Source organism: Melanerpes formicivorus, unplaced genomic scaffold (genome assembly GCF_026170545.1).
Source record: "Melanerpes formicivorus ecotype bairdi unplaced genomic scaffold, bMelFor1.0.p_v2 SCAF_90, whole genome shotgun sequence".
Classification (NCBI taxonomy): domain Eukaryota; kingdom Metazoa; phylum Chordata; class Aves; order Piciformes; family Picidae; genus Melanerpes; species Melanerpes formicivorus.
Window position 1 is genome coordinate 1,507,491 of NW_027142442.1, and position 18,446 is coordinate 1,525,936.

General features: G+C 52.1%; 1 protein-coding gene across 1 annotated transcript in view; it reads right to left on the bottom strand.

Moving 5' to 3' along the window:
* Window positions 1-18,446, bottom strand: part of LTBP2 (latent transforming growth factor beta binding protein 2) — a 77,387-nt gene that overhangs the window by 21,469 nt on the left and 37,472 nt on the right. Inside the window, exons 5-9 of the mRNA XM_068165556.1 lie at window positions 17,318-17,488; window positions 15,541-15,741; window positions 14,910-15,178; window positions 13,208-13,310; window positions 4,446-4,520 (exon numbers count right to left, since the gene is read on the bottom strand). Coding sequence (XP_068021657.1) covers window positions 4,446-4,520; window positions 13,208-13,310; window positions 14,910-15,178; window positions 15,541-15,741; window positions 17,318-17,488 — 819 coding nt within the window. The remainder of the gene's footprint in view (window positions 1-4,445; window positions 4,521-13,207; window positions 13,311-14,909; window positions 15,179-15,540; window positions 15,742-17,317; window positions 17,489-18,446) is intronic.

Below are 18,446 nucleotides of genomic sequence, written 5' to 3' on the forward strand. Positions count from 1 at the left end.
CCAGGCTGTGCCTCACTGCTGTAGTGTCTTCTTCTAGGAACAGGCTGAACAAGTATTAAGTTGCCTCAAGCTCTGCCTCTGTCCAGTCTTCAGGAAGGAAGCTGGGCTTATCCCAGGGAAACACTGTCAGGCTCACCCATTTGGCCTGCAGCAAAGCTTTTCCTACAGCACCATGTAGGAACGTATGAGATAAGCTGGAAAAAACAGGGATTTGTGAAAGGTGCAGAGGGGGGGTCCCTGAGGGCAGCTTTCATAGGGTAGAGTGAAGAGGAAGTCCACCTCACAGATTTATGTAGCTTTGTGTCTTCACTAAAGAGCTCTGCCCAGAAAAGTCAGCATGCTGATGAAATGTGCTGTGTCAGGTGGCAGAAGTAATGCAGGAAGAGCTGGATGGGAGCATGGAGTGGCAGGAGTGTGATGAACCTCAACACCACCCCTGGACAAATCACAGGAATATATACCACAGCTACGAGGCAGGAGCAGGCGGTGAGAGGGACCTGGGGACACTCACTGCTCACAGGATAGCTGTGAGCTACCAAGACCAAGAGATGTAAACATGATGCTAGGCAGCATCATGCCAAACACTTTTCAAAGACACAGGGCAGTCCCAATGCCAGTGTACAAGGCTCTGGAGAGACCTCAGGTGTCCTAAGAGCACCCAATGGTACCCTAAACTGTCTTGAGGTGAAAGGGATACTCAGAAGAACAGAGATACTGAGGGTGCCTGACTGAGAGCAAGCAGGCTCAGGAACAGCTTTCCTGGCATCATCTTATTCCTTGGAGCTGAAGCATTTGCAGTTTGTTGGAAGCAGGAGTGTCAGACAGCCAGCTATGATAGCTGGAGTTCAGACTTCATGACCTGAGAAGTCATCCCCAGTCCTGTGCTGTTTAACTCCCATATGCACCCCATGAGCTGCCCCATACATAGTTGAGACGAGGCCACGATGTTCAGACACTTGGATACTAACACTCTAGGAATATGCAACAGGCCTGGGGGGAGCAGGGTTTGCCTGTCTAATGTAATGGTTTCCTGCTCTGCACTGAGCACAGGGCAGAGTTCATGAGAACAACCAGTGGCCAGCTTCCAAATATGCTGGGAACCCCACTCAGAGGAGAGGCCTGGGCTCTCTGGAGGAGCCCTGAGGCTCATTCCTGTCGCTACCCGGCACGGTCGGAGCGCTCTGTCATTCCGACACAGCCACTGGACAAAGTGCTTGGCCTCCACAAGAGATCGAAAGGATTAGAGTAATGAGAGCACAAAACAAACAAGCACCAAGGGCTGGGCTTTAGGAGCTTAATTTAAACCAGGGCCACGTTCTGGTGTCAGCCCAGCCACCTCTGTCCCACTAGCAGCAGAGGACACACCCACAGTGACAATCCCCACGGGGGACAGAAACAGGCAGGCATGCTTGGGGCCACGCAACCCTACCCCTGCAGCATGCCAGGGACAAGAGGCTAGCCCACAAGAAGGGGCCCCAGGGACCACAAAGTGAGATCCATATGCTCTCTCAGCTGCTTCTTCCCACCCCACACAAGCCTGCTGGTGCTCCTCAGAAATCACAGAATCACAGAATGTTAGGGGCTGGAAGGCACCTCAAGAGATCATCCAGTCCAACCCCCCTGCCAGAGCAGGATCACCAGGACCAGGTCACACAGGAACTCATCCCAGCAGGTGTTGAATATCTCCAGAGATATCTCCAGAGAGGGAAACTCCACAATTTCCCTGGCAGCCTGCTTCAGTGTTCTGTCACCCTCGCAGTGACATAATTCTTCCTCCTGTTTCCATGAAACTTCCTATGGCTCAACTTTCACCCATTGCCCCTTGTCCTGTCACTGGGCATCCCTGAGAACAGCCGGGCTCCATCCTCCTGACATTTGCCCTTCACATATTTATAAACATGAATGAGGTCACCCCTCAGTCTCCTCTTCTCCAAGATGAAGAGACCTCAGATTCCTCAGTCTCTCCTCGTAAGGAAGACATTCCACTCCATCATTTTTGTGGCTCTGTGCTGGACTCTTTCAAGCAGTTCCCTGAGGTCCTTCTTGAACTGGGGGGCCCAGAACTGGACACAATATCCCAGATGTGGCCTCCCCAGGGAAGAGTAGAGAGGGAGGAGAACCTAGCTATGCTGGGTCGGGCAGAGTGTGGTGGAAAGGTGCAGGCTGGTTTGCTCTGGTGCTTGGTGAGCTGAAAGGACCTGAGTCAGCACCAGCCATCAAGTATGTATGGCTGCCAAGGATATGTGGACAACAAGGTGCTGGTGTGTGTCCTTGTAGCCTTGTTCCTGCTCAATGGATGCAGCAAGGAAAGGAGATCTTGCAGAGATGATGCATTTGTTCCTGTGCTGGAAGGCACCAGAGACAAATCCTTCTGTCCATACTGAACAAAGTAGGCTTCTGACAGGGCACTACTCCAGTCACTCCACAAACCCAGAACTCAGCTCCTCTCCTACAGCCAATGGCCTCAGGAACCATAAGCCCTCATCAAGACCATTGACTCCTCTCCTACTTAGTTTGGTAAGAGAAGGCCCCATGTAGCCTCTCCCATAGTCTGTCAGGCAAATTGCTTACTATGGACCCTGAGCTGGGCTTTCTGACACACATCCCACTGCAACAGCAGAGATGGAAGGAGTGCCCTGAGGCAGCAGTGTCTACAGAGCAGTACTTCCCCAGCTCATCTTATGAAGGAGCATGCAAAGGCACAGATCTCTGCTTCATGCTTTTTCCAGTGCCAAAACATCTTCCTAGCCGACTCCACCTTGCCACCTCCCTCTGCTCCTCTGAGCTTCTCCCTGCTCCAGAGGGGATGCAATTGCAGAGCAAGTCTCTCCTTGCTGACATGAATCCCTCCAGCTGTTCTGTTCCGCTGACTCCTATCTGATGTCTCTGGTTAGCTCCTCACACCCATAAAGTCATCTGTGGCTACATAAGGGATGAGATCTGAGCACCCAGGAGGACAGATGCCATTGCGTTGTTAAAGCTCTCCCCCAGGACAACATGGGGAGGTTGAATCATTAATTAATTAAGTATGGTGGAAAGTCCCAGCTAAAAGAGATGAGTCACTGGATTGCCAGCCTTGGGTTGGAATGGCTGGGGCCCAGGCTCCCTGCGGCATCTTCAAGATGACACCTCTCAGATTATCATGAATCACGAGGAGGGAACTACAAAATTCCGCTTCAGTCACAGCACAAAAACCCCCACAAGCACTGTGGGTCCAAGAGATGACAAATAAACGTGGACTGGAGGGAAAAGCAGAGAGATGACACCTTCTCACATAGAACTGAGGGACTGAGAAGCTTGACACAAGCAGGCCGTGTGCACTTGCAGCCCAGAAGGCAAATCACATCCTGGGCTGCAGCGAAAGAAGCATTGACAGCAGATCCAGGGAGGTGATTCTGACACCTTGCTCCAGTGAGACCTCACCTGGAGTACTGTGTGCAGGTCTGGAGCCCTCAATACAGGAAGGACATGGACCTGATGGAGAGGGTCCAGAGGAGGGCCATGAGAATGATCAGGGGGTTGGAGCACCTCTGCTACGAGGACAGGCTGAGGGAGCTGGGGTTGTTCAGCCTGGAGAAGAGGAGGCTCCAGGGAGACCTGACAGCAGCCTTCCAGTACCTGAGGGGGGCCTAAAGAAAGGATGGGGAGAGACTGTCTACAAGGGTCTGTGGTGACAGGACAAGGGGCAATGGCTTCAAACTAGAGAAGAGCAGATTTAGATTGGATATCAAGAAGTTGTTCTTCACTATGAGGGTGATGGAACACTGAAACAGGTTGCCCAGGAAAGTGGTTGAGGCCCCTTCCCTGGAGATATTTAAGGTGAGGCTTGACGAGGCCCCAGGCAGCCTGATCTAGTTGGGGATGTCCCTGCTGACTGCAGGGAGGTCAGACTGGATGACTTTTGGAGGTCCCTTCCAGTCTGGACCATTCTATGATTCTATAACTACAGGAATGAGAAAGCACTAGAGCCCAGCAGCTTGGGGCAGGCAGTGCAGCCTGGCAGCATGCACAAGTGACATGCTCAGAACAGAAGGAATCACTTCATGGCACTCTTCCACTTGCAAATAAACAACTGAACAAGCTGAGAACCTTCCCAAACGTTTTCAAGCAACAGAATTTCTGTTGCTTTAGACTATAGGAGAAGTGGTTTAGCACTCCCTTAGCAGAGCTGCAACACAGGTCCTTTTGGTGGGCTGGCAGGACTTAAGGGTGACTTTTCTTCTGCTAGCCCAGCCCTGTGCTGGCTGTGCTTAGCAGCTGAGTCATGCAGGCCAGTGTCACCTGGTTTTCATTCACTCTTAATTCAAGCACAGAGATTCTTCTAAGTCATGCTCTTTGCAGACCTGTGTTAGGGAGTCAGATAATTGTAGTTCACTTGTGTAGATAATTACATCTCTGACAGTGGATGTGGGAAGGAGAGAGAGGTATGAAAGCAGTATCCTTACCTTGGCAGTGGCTCCGGTTCAGCCTCTTGTATCCCTGGGGACACTCCACCTGTCCGTTCTCAATCACGGGGTGTGCTGGGAAGAAAGCAAACTATGTGGGACATCGGCAGTAGAGACAGCCACCAGTGTCCTACCTTCTCTCTGCCCTCCTTGCAGAGGGGAAAGGGTCCCTAGGTCTGCCTTGGGTGGGCCTCTGATGGCAGGGGGAAAGGTGGGAACAGCCACATTTCCCAAACAGTGTCTTCTGCTGATCGGCAGGTGCCAACCTGGTGACTCAGAGGTGCCACATGTGCTTCATACCCGACATTGTGTCATCATGGCTCCCCCCAGGCCAGCTTGGATAGCCAGGTGACACAGGACAAAGGGGATTAGAGTGAAAGGAATGACAGAGGTCCTTGACAAGGTGCTGAAAAGTCATCTTGGGGCTCATTACATTTCCCCCCTGTTCCAATCACTCTCATCATAGAAAAGTTCAATAAAATAGTTTGGTGGGGTTTAAAGGCAACTAAATGGTGGGCCATAATTTCCAAGGAGTTCAAATTTAGGCACCCAAGGAACAAGGGAAAAGGAATCCAGGAGGTGACAAGTCGGGATGTTGAGTAAGCATGGGGTGAGGTAGAAAGAAGGTGTGACTGTTTGAGGCTGTGCCTTTAAGAAAGGGACAGTGCTGGGTGCTCTGTCTAAGGATGGGATTTTCCCAGGGTGGGCTTCTCTTTAATTTTCTGGACCATACACTTGGAAACATGAAGTGCATGTAAGAGCTAAATGACTGTCCTGTCATACTCCCACCACTCAAATTCCTCCTGCCTGGCATCAGTAGCTCACACCTGGGTGTCATATGTGGAATGCCCTCCATACCATATCAAGGATTTGGCAGATTCCTAACATGTGGCAGCTTTTGAATCATAGAATCAATAAGGTTGGAAAAGACCTCAAAGATCATCAAGTCCAACTTCTCATCCAAGACCTCATGACTGCTAAACCAGGGACACATTGAGGCCATCCTTGCAGCAGGAAAAGAGACTGCAAAGGTCAAGCACACCAAAAACGCTGCAGGCAGAGGAGAGACTCATCCATAACTCTTTCACTTGGACACTTTGACCTGATAATGCAGTTTAAAGCCATTCTAGGAGACTTCTTGAAAGGCAAAAGTTATGGACCAGCCTCCTAGGGTAAAGGTGCTTGGGAAATAAAAGATGGGAGAACAAATCTTTCACCAGCCTGTACCAAGAAGGACCAATATAAAGGACAGTATAACGTTTCCCCAGGTATATTACAGAATCACAGAATCAACCAGGTTGGAAGGGACCCCCAAGATCATCAAGTCCAACCGACCACCCAACCCTAACTAATCAACTAGACCATGGCACTAAGTGCCTCCTCCAGGCTTTTCTTAAACACCTCCAGGGACATCAACCCCACCACCTCCCTGGGCAGCCCATTCCAATGGGTAATCTCTCCTTCTGTGAGGACCTTCTTTCTAAGATCAAGCCTAAACTTCGCCCTGCACAGCTTGAGACGGACTGAAGCTACAAGGGTTTCTGGGTGCAGAGAGATCCTCAGTGGTTGGATGGATCACTAAGATAACAAAGAAAAAAAAATCTATTTGGCTCCTTCAGTCATGAATTGTAAGCAGGATTTTTCTGCAAACACCTGGGTGGTAGAGGTGAGGGGGTTGCTGGTGCTGCTGGGAATTGCCAGATACATTTCCAGCCTCCTGGGATGGGAAAAACAACCTCTGGCCCACAGGCTCCAGGCTCAGCATCTCAGTGGAATCCCAGGTCCTCCCACACTGCAGCCTGTGATCTTGAGGCTGCTGACAGGCATTAGCTGCGCTTGGAAGCATCTGTCAGCCTCAGCACAACGTGATAACAGAGGCTTGAGGGAAGCAGCATGGTCATGTGCGAGCCCTGCCACGGGGAAGCAAGCACGCTGGAGATCAAACGGCGATGACGTGTGACAGTGCTGCTGCCTCTCTGAAAAGCCTTTGCAGAGAAACACATCCTGAAGCATCCCTCCACCAGATGTTGCTGGGCAGAGGGCATGGCAGGCAAAACCAGTGGTGGGGGTAAATGTGCAGGTCTCATGCCACTTCAGCACCTGCAGCTCATTACTGCAGCAAATCACTCGTGAGGCTGTGGGGAAACGTCTTAATTTTGCAAAGGAACCTGCACTCCCTGCAAGGCATAGCTGCAAAGTGACATGAGTGGATCTTTCTATACCAAGGGGAACAAAGACAGTTTCCAAAGTACTTGATGGAGGATGCTTTCCTTTTGCCAGGACCTGGCCACAAGTGAAGACAGCACATGCCTGCAGGAGGATGTAAGCTATTAACTCTCAGCTTTGTTCTTGGTTACTTGAGCTCTGATGTTGCCAGACTAGAGCAGAGATAGCCAAATGCCCCTGAAAGACCAGTTTAGGACGCCCAAGTTTGCTGCAAAGGGGATCAGCATCCACTCCTCTCCCAGGAGGAAGGAATGGGAGACTGGCTTTGGAGACTTTTCCTCTAGAACCCACCAAAGGGAAGAAGATGATCTGATAATCAGAGCACAGAAATCTGTCAGCATCCAAAACTGGAGGGGTACTTCATGGAGAAGAAGCTTTATCCAAGGCCCCTGGCTCCCCAAACACTGTCTGAAGATGGGACAAAGAAGCTCAGGTGGTAGCCACAAGTGCCTGAGTGAGGCAAGGTTTGTAGGGTGAGATAATGCATTGCATCAGGCCAGCCAATATCACTCTGTTAAAAGGGGAAGAGGCAAGCCTTCAGTCAGATGAGAAGTGATCAAATGCTTGGCTGCTGAAAGCTAGCCCATTTCTTTAACTCTTTCCATTTGTCACATAGAAGGCATTATCTCCCTGAGAAACCTTGCCTTGCTGAACTCCTTTTGCCACTATCAGGATTCACAGACATTTCTGAAGACCCTGGATCAGCTCCACAGAAGAATCTCCACCCCAGCTGAATGCTGGGCACCTCCCCATGCCTGCTGTGGGCACAGAATATGCAGTCAGGAAGGTGGCTGTGGTGCCCTTGCTTGCACTTTGGAGATGAAAGGATCCTGAGTGCAGTCTTGTGGCATCTGGAGCAGTGACCTAAGTCAAACTGCAGCCTGGTTTAGTGTGAAGCAGAGAAGGTTAGCCTCCACTGCAGAGATGGCCTCAGTTGTTGAACTTGCTGGCAGAAGTGCAGAGCAGCTTGAACCCCACAGCAGCCTCCAGAGGGAAAATGTAGTGGAGATGTCAGACCAAGAAGTAGACAGGACTGTGGTGATAAGCTGAGCTCCCAGGTAAAATGGGCAAGAGGGAAGTGACACAAATCCTTCAGTCCACATCTGTCACGACTGCTCTCCTCTCCTCTGGGTGGTCTGTGACTGGCAGTAAGACTTTCTATAACGCCCCAACAAAGGCTACAGTAGCAGGGGCAGGAAGGGCATCCACCAGTGCTGAAGTGCAATACAAAACTAAGCTTTCTGCTCTGCCATGGCCAGAAAAGATCTTCAAGGTGAAAAAGATGCTTCAAGGCAACAAACCCTCTGGTAATTGCCGTTGGCCTGTGGGGTCATTTTAACAGAGAACACTTCATTTCACTGCCACAGTGGCTGCCAGGTGGGACAAGATACCTCTGTACCTAAAAACCTCCACTTTTGCAACACTGTGCTGCTAAGTGCTGACTCACAGAATCACAGAAACATTCAGGCTGGAAAAGACCTTCAGAGTCACCAAGTCCACCCGATAACCCTGCTCTACAAGGTACACCCCTAAACCGTATCCCCAAATACCACATCCAAACCATCCTGAAACACATCCAGGGTTGGTGACTCTACCACCTCCCCATGCAGCACATTCCAATGCCTGACCACTCTTGCTGGGAAGTTTTTCCTAATGCCCAGTCTAAACCTACCCAGTGGCAGCTTGAGGCCAATCCCTCTTGTTCTAAGAGACTACAAGGCTGACATTAACGATGGGCAAATCAAGCACTCTGCAGAACAAGGCAGTTCTGCAAATGCTGCACTTCCAGAGGTTAAGCTTTCTGCGGTACAGCTACAACCTTGCAGAGGTTTCAACTTCTTTCACCACCTCCAGCCCTTCTTTGCTGTCCTGGACAGAATCCCTGTGACACATGGTGCTGTGGTAGCAGAAGCAGCCCCCTCTGCAGCCTCCTTCCCGTATTTCCAGGCTTTCCCCCCGCGCCCCTTCAATCCTTCCCGGTCTGCTTGCAACAAGAGCAGAGCAGGGGGGTGATTTTTCAAGGGGCGTTTCAGAGCCCGCAGGCACAGCGCAGGGGAGAGCGCGGCTTACAGAGCTCTGCTGGGCGTTCCTGGTGACGACGCCTCCCTGGGTGAGCTGCCACCCCTCTCGCAGTGGGAGGTCTGTTTGGGGAATGCTGCGGACGCCAAGCCAGACATTACAAGATCCAACTTTCCAGTGAAATTCAGACTTTTCTCTAGGACACACACACAAAAAAAACCCACCCTTGAAAAAACACAGGGAGTGGGAATAAAATCAAAACAATAGCCTTCAAAGACTAGTTTCTTAATGCACCAAGGCACATAGCTGGAGGACAGACAGCACCCCAGAAGATCTGCAGTGAGCACAGCTGGTGGGTGTGTAGACAAAGCCCACCCTCAGGCTGACTGCAGCCTGAGATAAGGAACAAGGGGTGCTGAAAAACTCCAGGATGTGGAAAACACAGGTTTACTGCTGCCCCTACCCACACAGAGAGATGAGGCTTCTAGCTTTCAAGCAGTACCAGAGATGGCTTCCATCACTGGCATGGGCTTCTGGGAGCTGCTTCTGTGGGGTGCAGAGGTGTGAGGTCTCTGGGACAGGGAGGAGGTAGAAGAAGAACTCTTTGCTACAAGTTTCCTTTGTCCCCATGTGCCTCAAGAGAACCAAGGCTTCAAGGAAACCAGTGTCCATGTCCATGGGGTCTCTGTCAACCTACAGCTTGAGACTTGTTTGATTTAGTTTCCACAGACCATCTCTTGACCTTGTTCCAGCATGTTCTTCTCCACAGACCACTGCATGCCCCAAAACAGTACATGGTCTGGCAGGTAATCAGGAGTAGTTCTGGCTGGCAGTGGGCCTGCTGCTAGCCACACATCCTGAGTTTGCCACAGTACATTACTTCAGCACAGCTTTCTCACCAGAACTGCTCAAATACCCCAGCAGTCCTTGTGCTTCCTCCTAGGCACATCCAAGTGTCTCTACTCAGCCTCTAATTCCCTTTTCCTACTATCATCTTTCTCCAAGTTTAACTTCCAGCTCCCATATGCTCCTACCTCTCTGTTCTGAACTTTCAGTGTGTGCTCCACTGCTTCTTTCAAATACTAAAGAACCAGGATTTCATTGGACATTTCCTTCTGATTTATCCTGTCCTGCAGTGCAGAGCATTTCACCCAGCCATCTCCAGCTGGAGCTGAAGGACTGTAGCTGTCACACAACAGCATGCAGGTGTCCTACCACTTTCCAGAATCCTTCCTCTGACTCATCTCTTTTTCATGGGTTGGATGACAACCTTTACTCCCAGCAACTCATGGAGGAAGCTCTCAACTCTCCCCTTTTCCCCAGGGCTGTCTCTGATATATCCTGGGCACTCCATCTACAGCTCTCACTTGCTTGAGCAACAGTGAACTCACAGAAACTTCTGCTCTAGCCAGCTTGAATACCCATCTCTGTCCCCACTTCTCTGAAGGGGCCTAACACTACACACCCTCCCAGCAGCAAATCAGCCAGCCAAAAGAGCCTAAGGAAACCTCTGAGACTAATATAACAGCCACTGTAGAGTCCTGGACAGGTCAACCCCACCCTTACCTGAAGCCTGAATTCAGCTTTTAGCATGGTCTCCTTAGCATGCAGACAAAGCATTCAAGTGCCTTCTTGGCTTTCCTGATGCTGGGAAAGACACATGAAATAGCAGGGATTGGTCATGGCAGGTTCACTCGGACAGATGCCTGCCTCCAATTCTTCTTCTCTGATGTCTTCCCGCACACAAACACGTCCCAAACACGAAAGCTGCAGTCGATGGAGACATCCGGACGTATCCAGACTCTACTAACAATCAGTGTCTCGGGCAGACAGTCAATCCAAACAAGTTCTCCATTTGTCTAGCTCTTGCCTGGCTGCACTTCTGTACATTTGTAACTGTTTACACTGAACTAGCTTCTGCCATTTCTGTCTCTGGTTGCTGGAATTACATTCCTAATGCCGTCAAGTCTGCTCTGGTGCACGCCTCCCCGGGATGCACGAGCGGCAAGGAGTTTTCTTTGAGGACCAGGCTGCCAAGAAGAAAGCTGGAAACATCCCCTGGACATGTTATCTCTGTGCACGAGACACCAGGTCACTGAACCACAGCCCAGTGACCTGGAGTGAGCCCAGCACTGGCCAGCAAGACAAGGAGACAGGAGGAATATGAATGGTAGGCATGAACGATGCAGAGTGATGCCGTCACACTGGACAGGCACAGACCTGGGAGCCCTGGCAGAGGAGGCGTGGAGTGATGAGAGGTCACAGAGCTTGATGCCTCTATTGGGCAGTAAGATTATGGAGAAAGGACCGTTCCCCTGACTTTACTCTGGCCTGAGATTTCTTGTGTGTGAAGGCAGCCTGCCAGAGAAAAGCATGCCAGCCACCTGGGCTTCCCACTCCACACCAGCCAAGCTCTCTTAGGCTGCCTCCAGCGAATGTCTGCCTTATAGCTCCCTTCACTTGCACTGTGTGGTCTCCTGCATGTGGGGCTGGTTATGGGGCAGTCAGTCAGAGGTAGCCAAAGGAGGAAGATGCTTGCACACAATTAAAGAGGCTGAAAATGGCCCCTTTGACTGGCCTGAGCTCCTGCCAAGAGCAACAAGAGCTGTTTGGTCTCCAAAGGGGATCTTTATCACCAAAGCCAGGGGGACTGAGAATGGCATTTTCTTGTGGCACAGGAAGACAGAAGACCCACAGGGATACATTTTTTCATATCCCTATGGAATTAATGTGGAAAAAAAGCCAGAGGGGTGTCTGCCCACCCAATGAACAACAGCAGTGACAACCTCCCTCACGTTTCAGAGGCTCCTAGGACACAGGGCATGTGCTAAGCTGTGCAAGTGGGACCTGATGGCAGCAAGGAGGCATTTCTTAAGTGCGTTTGCTCTACTGGCTGACTGACTGCAAGGAGCACATGGGATTATTTCCTGCCTGTTTTCAGGTCTTGGAAGCCTGTGATTAGAGATACATTTTGAAGCCTGAAGGACTAAGTACAGCAGAGCAAATCACTGCTGCAGCTCTGGCCACTGAGTGATACCTAGCATCCTGGATAGAAAAAGATTTTGCAGCCATCCACAGCTTAGCTGAAGTGTTAAGCAGCCCCCTGCTGCCTAATGAGCAGACCACAGAGAGACAGGGTGAGAAACAGGAAGACTGCTGTGAGATGTGAGGAGAAAGCTGTAACTGGGGATGCAAAGGTCAAGGAGAAAGAGGAGGGGACAGAGGCCTGTGTGGAGCATTTTCTTTGTGCTGGACCTCAAGACCCTGTGGTGGTCACCTCTGTGTCACATGTGCCCAAGGCTTCCTTGGGGCTGGCACATGGACTAGGGTAGACAAGCAGCAACATGGCCTGGGGCCACAGCAGAGCCATGCAGAAAGGGAAGATGACAACAATCAGAGCTCCCCATTTCTGTGCTGGGTTCCAGGATGCTGACAGCTTTGTCTGTGATTGTGAGGAATTTGGCTCCAGCTGTGCCTACCCCTGGCAAAGGAGGAACCAAATCAAGGGAGGGAGTCTGTAAGTGCAAGTGAGTGGGACAGCCTCTGGGCAGAGCGAGAAAGCACCAACACCACACATGCTTGCACGAAACCTGCCACCTTGGACACCTCTGCCCTGGTCATGGGTCAAAGTCTCCTGCACCATGAGGTCTGTTTACTTCAGTCTTTAGATCCAGTGAGGGCATGTGAACGAGCACTGAGGCAATGATGACAGGGGGCAGGTAGAGGAGAGGTGAGCAGCTCCCCACCTGCATTGCACTGGACAGCTGCACTTTGCCCTGCGCCAGACCCACTCAGCACCAGCTGCCAGAGCCACTGTGCTTGAGGGGCTGCCTCCCCCAGCCAGGAGTCCTTCAGCATGGCCTCTCCACCACAAGATGGGATGGGGATATGGTCCATGGGTTCATGCCTGTCATGAAGCACCCCGATAAAAGCAGCCAAGGAATCTCCATGTCCCACCGGATCAGTCCATTCCGCTCCCGTGTGCAGCAGAAACAGAGCTGGATGCCTGTGCCTCTGGAACGGACCTGGGTGTGCTCCTGCCAATTCTTTGATGTAGTGTTATTTCCAGAACCCCTGCCAAGCTCGTGTTGGGCCCAGAGCACGCCTGTAACCCTATAGGACTGAGGCTGCAGCCTCCTCCATCGATCTAGGACTGCACCTCCTAAATCCATGGTCACTCTTTTCCTGTTTTGCTCTCCAAGCAGGGCTGGAGAACCACCAGCCACACCAGGGTTTTGCAGGGGCAGTTTAGGGAGAAAGTGCTGAACCTGGGACCAGCACCCAAACCAGAGTGCTGCTCCCTGCTGCATGGGCTGAGGTGGTGGCCAGCATGGCCCTGTGCGCCATTCTCAGGCACGCTGCCCATTCTTGAGGGCATTGGACAAAGGAGAGCCTTATATCAGGGGACCTATTGCTCTGCTTCATGCCTCCTTGGCCACATGGAACAGGACAACCATTTTTGCATGCCAAGGGTGAAGGCCATTTCTTGCACAGTCCCAGGCAGCCACAGTACTCACTTGGCCGGGGTGGGCAGGCCAGGCACCGGTCTGCACCCCAGAAGAGCCCCACACTGCCGCAGCAGTCCTCCAGCTTGGTCAGCCCTGGCAGGGGGTTGGTACACTGCAGAGAGAGAACCAGAGGATCAGGCTTCCATGGAATGGGGGAGGATAAACTCCTGTCCGCTGGGGCCATTTGGCACAATGGAGGCAGAGCCAGCATGGGGGACAACAGTTGGGGGTCACAGGCTTGCACAGCCCTCCCAGCATAGCTCCCCATTGGACTGTGGTTTAAGACAGTAAACAGTCGTGCAGACAGAAAACCGAGAGATTCCCTTGACTGGACCCCTCAGAGGGGAAAGGGACATCAAACAGAACAGGAGATGAACTAGAGATAATATCACCCAGCAAAGCCCTGGGATCAGCCCCATGCCTGGCTGATTAGCCAGCAAAACGGGTGCACCACTCCAGCCCTGCAGGGAGCTTGTGGTCAGGCACTTTTCTCTGCTTAATGAGTCCCTCTCTCCTGCATCCCTCGCCCCCCTGGCAAGGCCCACTGGATTACAGGCTTCCCAGATCGAGTGGAGCTGCTGGGCCCACAGGCCAGAGCTGGCCCCCATCCAGGCACACGTGGCCGCCTGCCCAGCACTCACATACCAATGGGCTCGGCTGCAGCTGAGCAAGGAGAGGCAACTCTGCCCAGAGGGCTCCTCGCCCTCTCCCGGGCATGGCATTGCCCTGGCTGGGTGAGATGCAAGCACAGCAAGGCTACTTCTGATGACACCCTCACCCCCACAGAGTATCTTCCACACACAGCCTCTCTGGGCATCTGTGAGCATCTCTGTGCATCATCATCTGCTGCCAGCACCAGAGAGCTGCTGTTTCCCCATGGAGCAGCTGGGATTTTCCAGCCTCAGGGTCTGCTCACATTTATTTTTACACTAGGGAATGGCTGAGAATGTATCTCACTAGAAACAGCTTGGATGGGAGCTACTGAAGGGTGGGATGGGAAGCGGGAGCAGCCCCTCAGGAAGGGCTTGGGAGTAGTGGAGAGGGGGAGCAGGGGAGAGGGGGAGCAGGGGAAAGAGGGCCGAGTCCCAGCCTGCCTAGACGGAGGGTCTCACTGAGTGCAAGCTGCTCTGGGGCAGCTCACAGGTGTTCCTGTGAGTGCCAAAAACCTCTGATCTTTTTCCAGTGAGACAAGAGAAACATATGGGGAAAGACAAAATAAGAAAATGATGATGACTGTGGGACAGTGGTGAGAAAGCCTCACATGTGCGTTCGCTTCCCAAGCCCCAGCCGAGCTGCCCAGGACGGCATCGTTCCATGGAAATCAGACTTTCATTTATCGTCTGAGAGGGAAAGGAATTTTCCTATGTTTTATGTGTTTCCTACAATAATCTCAGAGCAAGCCTGTAAATGTTGCTATAAATAGGGCACCCTTCTTAAACGAGCCTGTGTTTGAAAGCCATTAAGTCTGAGCTGCACTGCCCGAGGGCACATCTTGGTCAGGGCAAGGCAGCGAGGTCACCACCCTGTTGGGCCAAAACAAGGAGCTTTCTTCCCAAGTGCCAACACACTGCTGCTCGTGCCCATGGCGTCTGGGTGATGCCCACACCGATGGTGAACAGCTTCACACAATGAAAGGCTCCTGTTGCCCCATATGCCAACGCAAACCAAATGAATCTAAACAGACTCCCATGCTTGATGGGTGACTCCTTACCTGCCCATGGAGAGCCTCACGATAGCACCTCCCCAGCAGCCCTGGGGCTCTTTGATGCTGCTGCCTGCTCTCTGTGGCAATGCTGTTGCCATTCCCATGGGCATAGGCATACCAAGGTGAGGTGGCCAGCTGAGGCACCAGGGCAGCCTCCACACTGTTCTCCTCTGACGCCTCTGCATCGCCTCGTACTCTGGCCACCTGGTGAATCTGTACAGTGGCTTCTGGAGGATGGTTGATGTGGACATTCACCAAGGAAGGGTTTAGGGAAGCTGAAAAATGAGTTTATATCACAGCTGTGACAATCTGGCAACAATATGGGACCCAAAGAGCATCTTGTCATCCACAAAGCAACAAGGGAGAAAAGGTAGACTGATGCCACCAGGAAATTTAGAGGAAGGTTGCATCGAAAAGTAAATACTTCTCTGGCCCAGCAACAGGATAAAACAAAACAAAACAAAACAAAAACCAACAAGCCAAGGTCTTCAGAAACTAGGGGAACCACTTTTCTAAGAGCTTGGCCTGAAAAGGCAAGCATAAGGAGGTAGTAGCCTCCATGGGCCTGTTAGTGAAGATCTGAAGAGCACCCAGTTAGGAGAAGGATGTGGGGTCTGGAGCCACTGGCCACACTCACCCAGCTGGTTGGACAAGGGCAGGGTATAGGTGGAGTGCCTCACTGAGCCACTGGCCGGGGCCTTTGGGGCTCTCCTTCCTTGCTTCTTTTCCAGAGACAGAGCTGGCAGGTGGCAGAACTTCCCTGTGGAGTTGGAGGGGCACCAGCACTCGTCCCGGCCCACACAGCGCCCTCCGTTCAGGCAGGGGATCTGGCAGAAGTCTGCAAGGCAAAGCGAGGTCTGCTTAGCAAAGAAACAGACACTGCTTCTTGCCAAGGGCAGCTGGGGAAGGACAGGCAGCTGGATCTGGGCCAGTACTACCCCCACGGCACCCAAGAACCAGGCCCAGCACCAGGATGGAGTCAGAGTTTGCAGCCTGGAGGCAGCCTGGTGTTCTTTATGTACACCACCATCTTCCCCAAGTCCTGCTCAGAACTGGAGTCATGGGTTGAAAATTATCAGCTCTCCCTTGAGACCTGGGGTCAAAGCCTGCCTGGGGCACTCCTGCAGGGCAGCCCCTCCAGGGCCAAGGTGGTGATGCTGGCACAGCAAGATCCCTCTCAGGAGGGCAAGAGCTGCATGTCACTGAGCCAGCACAGTTCCTTCTCTTCTGCATTGCCCTCTCTCAACTTGGCAGGGTTTTTTCTCCCAGCCAAGAAGGGAACTAAGTGGAGAGGCAGAAGGAGAGAACAGGCAGAGAGCCACATCCTCAGAGCCTGTCTCCCAGCCAGCCCTGGCCCTGCTAGCAGTTCAAGTGGAAGAAGTGCAGAGTGAGACTAAAGAACCAGGAGCAATTCATTTGCTCGGGCTTGGAAAAAGCATTCACAGATGAAACCGCAGTCACATCTTTTCTGGCCTCATCAGGTACTTGGAGCAACCTAGAGCATTTCTCAGTGTGAGTGACACTCAGGCAAAGCATGGGATTTCCTAAGAGATCATCGTGACTCATCTCCGTGTGAGATGAGATGCTGCTGCTGCTGCACATTCCTGGATAGCTTGTCAAGTTCATCCCAAAGAATGAGCTCCCACCCTGCTCCAAGTTCATCTGCTCAAGCCCAGCCACCAGTTTTGCAAGGAGGAAACCCATCTTTGGGCTGGGATCTGGACAGGAATTCCTGTGAACCCCGTATCAGTTGGTGTCCACTACAGCCAGACTTTGAACCCTCTTAGTGTTAGAAGAATTTGAGAGTTAGAGATGCTTGCAGAGGACAGGTCCCTCTAGGCCCTGAGGGCTGCTCCCACCAATGGCCTCCACGGTGAGGTGATATGTCCAACTCACAGCTGAGTGTCCCAGTGACCTGATAAGCAACCCCAGCAGCTCTGAAAGGCAAGCAGAGGTTTCTGAAGCCTTGTTTATAAGAACAGCTTGCAACCTGCAGCCAGCTCTCCTGGCTGCCACGTGAGTGAAAGGAGAGAACAGGAGGAAATTAGATGATGAAAGTCAGCCCCACGACAGGATGCCAATGAAAGCAGTGAGCTGGCTCCAAGAAGGAGGGGGTGGCGAGGCTTGGCTGCAGGCCTGACTCCAGCGCACGCATCCCCTCTACCTGGGGTGGGATGGAAACAGAAGTTGCTTGCCCAGGACAGAGAACAATGAGGCAAAGTCTGTCTTCCTCCCCTAGAGATAAAGGTGGAGTAAGCCCCAAAGACCCGAGGAGACATCTTCCGAGGCACTGAGAGAAGCCATCTCCTCCCAGCCCTGTAGCAGCCCAAGTCCTCAGTCTGGAGAAGCAGGAAGGGGGAAAGGAGGAGTGCAGGGGAGCAGGCAAGATGAGCTGAGGGCCCTGGGGTGCTCACAGATGCGGAAGCCAGACTTGGGATCGTGGTCATGCCCTCCTTGGCTGTAGAGAGTGGTGGTGTCTCCTTTCTCACAGCTGTTGTAGCAGCGTCCACTTCGGCAGGTCTGTTTGCAGATGGTGGGTGTGAAGACAATTTTTATCTTCCTAATCTTCTCTGTCAGGTTGGCCCCTATGGAAGAAAAGGATGGTGCTGAGTGGAAAATACATCTCCAGGCCAGGGGGCCAGTAATGCTCAGCTCAAGTATTCCCAGAGCAAGGAGCGGTCTGTGTACCTCCCCAGGGCAGTGCCCCTTCTTGCCCCTTGCTGATTCCAGCCTGTCCTCTGCTCCAGCATCAGTAATAGTCTGTCAGCACAGGAAAAATGGTAAGCAACATGCTCTGCCTGCCCAGCTGGAGCACCTAAATCTCACTGAAGGGGGACACACACACTAATTCCAGTATAAAGGATGTTTTCCTGCTTTAGACAGTATTCTTTCCCCAGCCATGTCAGCAGCTGGGGAGACTGGCTGCCCTTAAACCAGTGGAGGGCCTTCCACATGAATATTCATGTTGGTATCCATCAAAGAGTGCATCAGGGCTTGAAAATCCAGTGTCTTCCTACAAGTGTTCACTGACCTCCTGCAGCTACCTGTGGTCCCCTCCTAGCTCCTCCCCATCCTCACATCAGATATGGGGAGAAATTGCACTCAAAGCTCTTGGGGCTTTGTAGAAAATGCACAACAGACAGAGCTATTGTGTAACCATGAACCAGCTGTCTTGACACCAGAGCCCTCCACCCCTGCCCACCAAGACAGCTGCTTCTGTGGGTGCTCCACTTTCTGTGCCAGAGGCAGCAGTTGCATCTCAGGGCACTTTCAGATCACAGCTTGAATCAGGCTCACTGCTGAAATGTCACACAGTGAGGAATCATGGCTTCAGAGGGAGCAAAGTTGCAGGAGACATCTTGCACTGCCCTAGCTGGGGAGGCACTGAGGCTCAGCAACTGCACATCCTGGCAGCCTGGTCTGATCCCTGCTCATGTCAGAAGGCACCGAGGGGGCAGCCAAAGGGAAGAACTAAGTGCTGGTTACACAATCTGATCTCAAGGGCTGCTCAGACTGAGGAGGAAGCTGGGAGACATCTTTGCT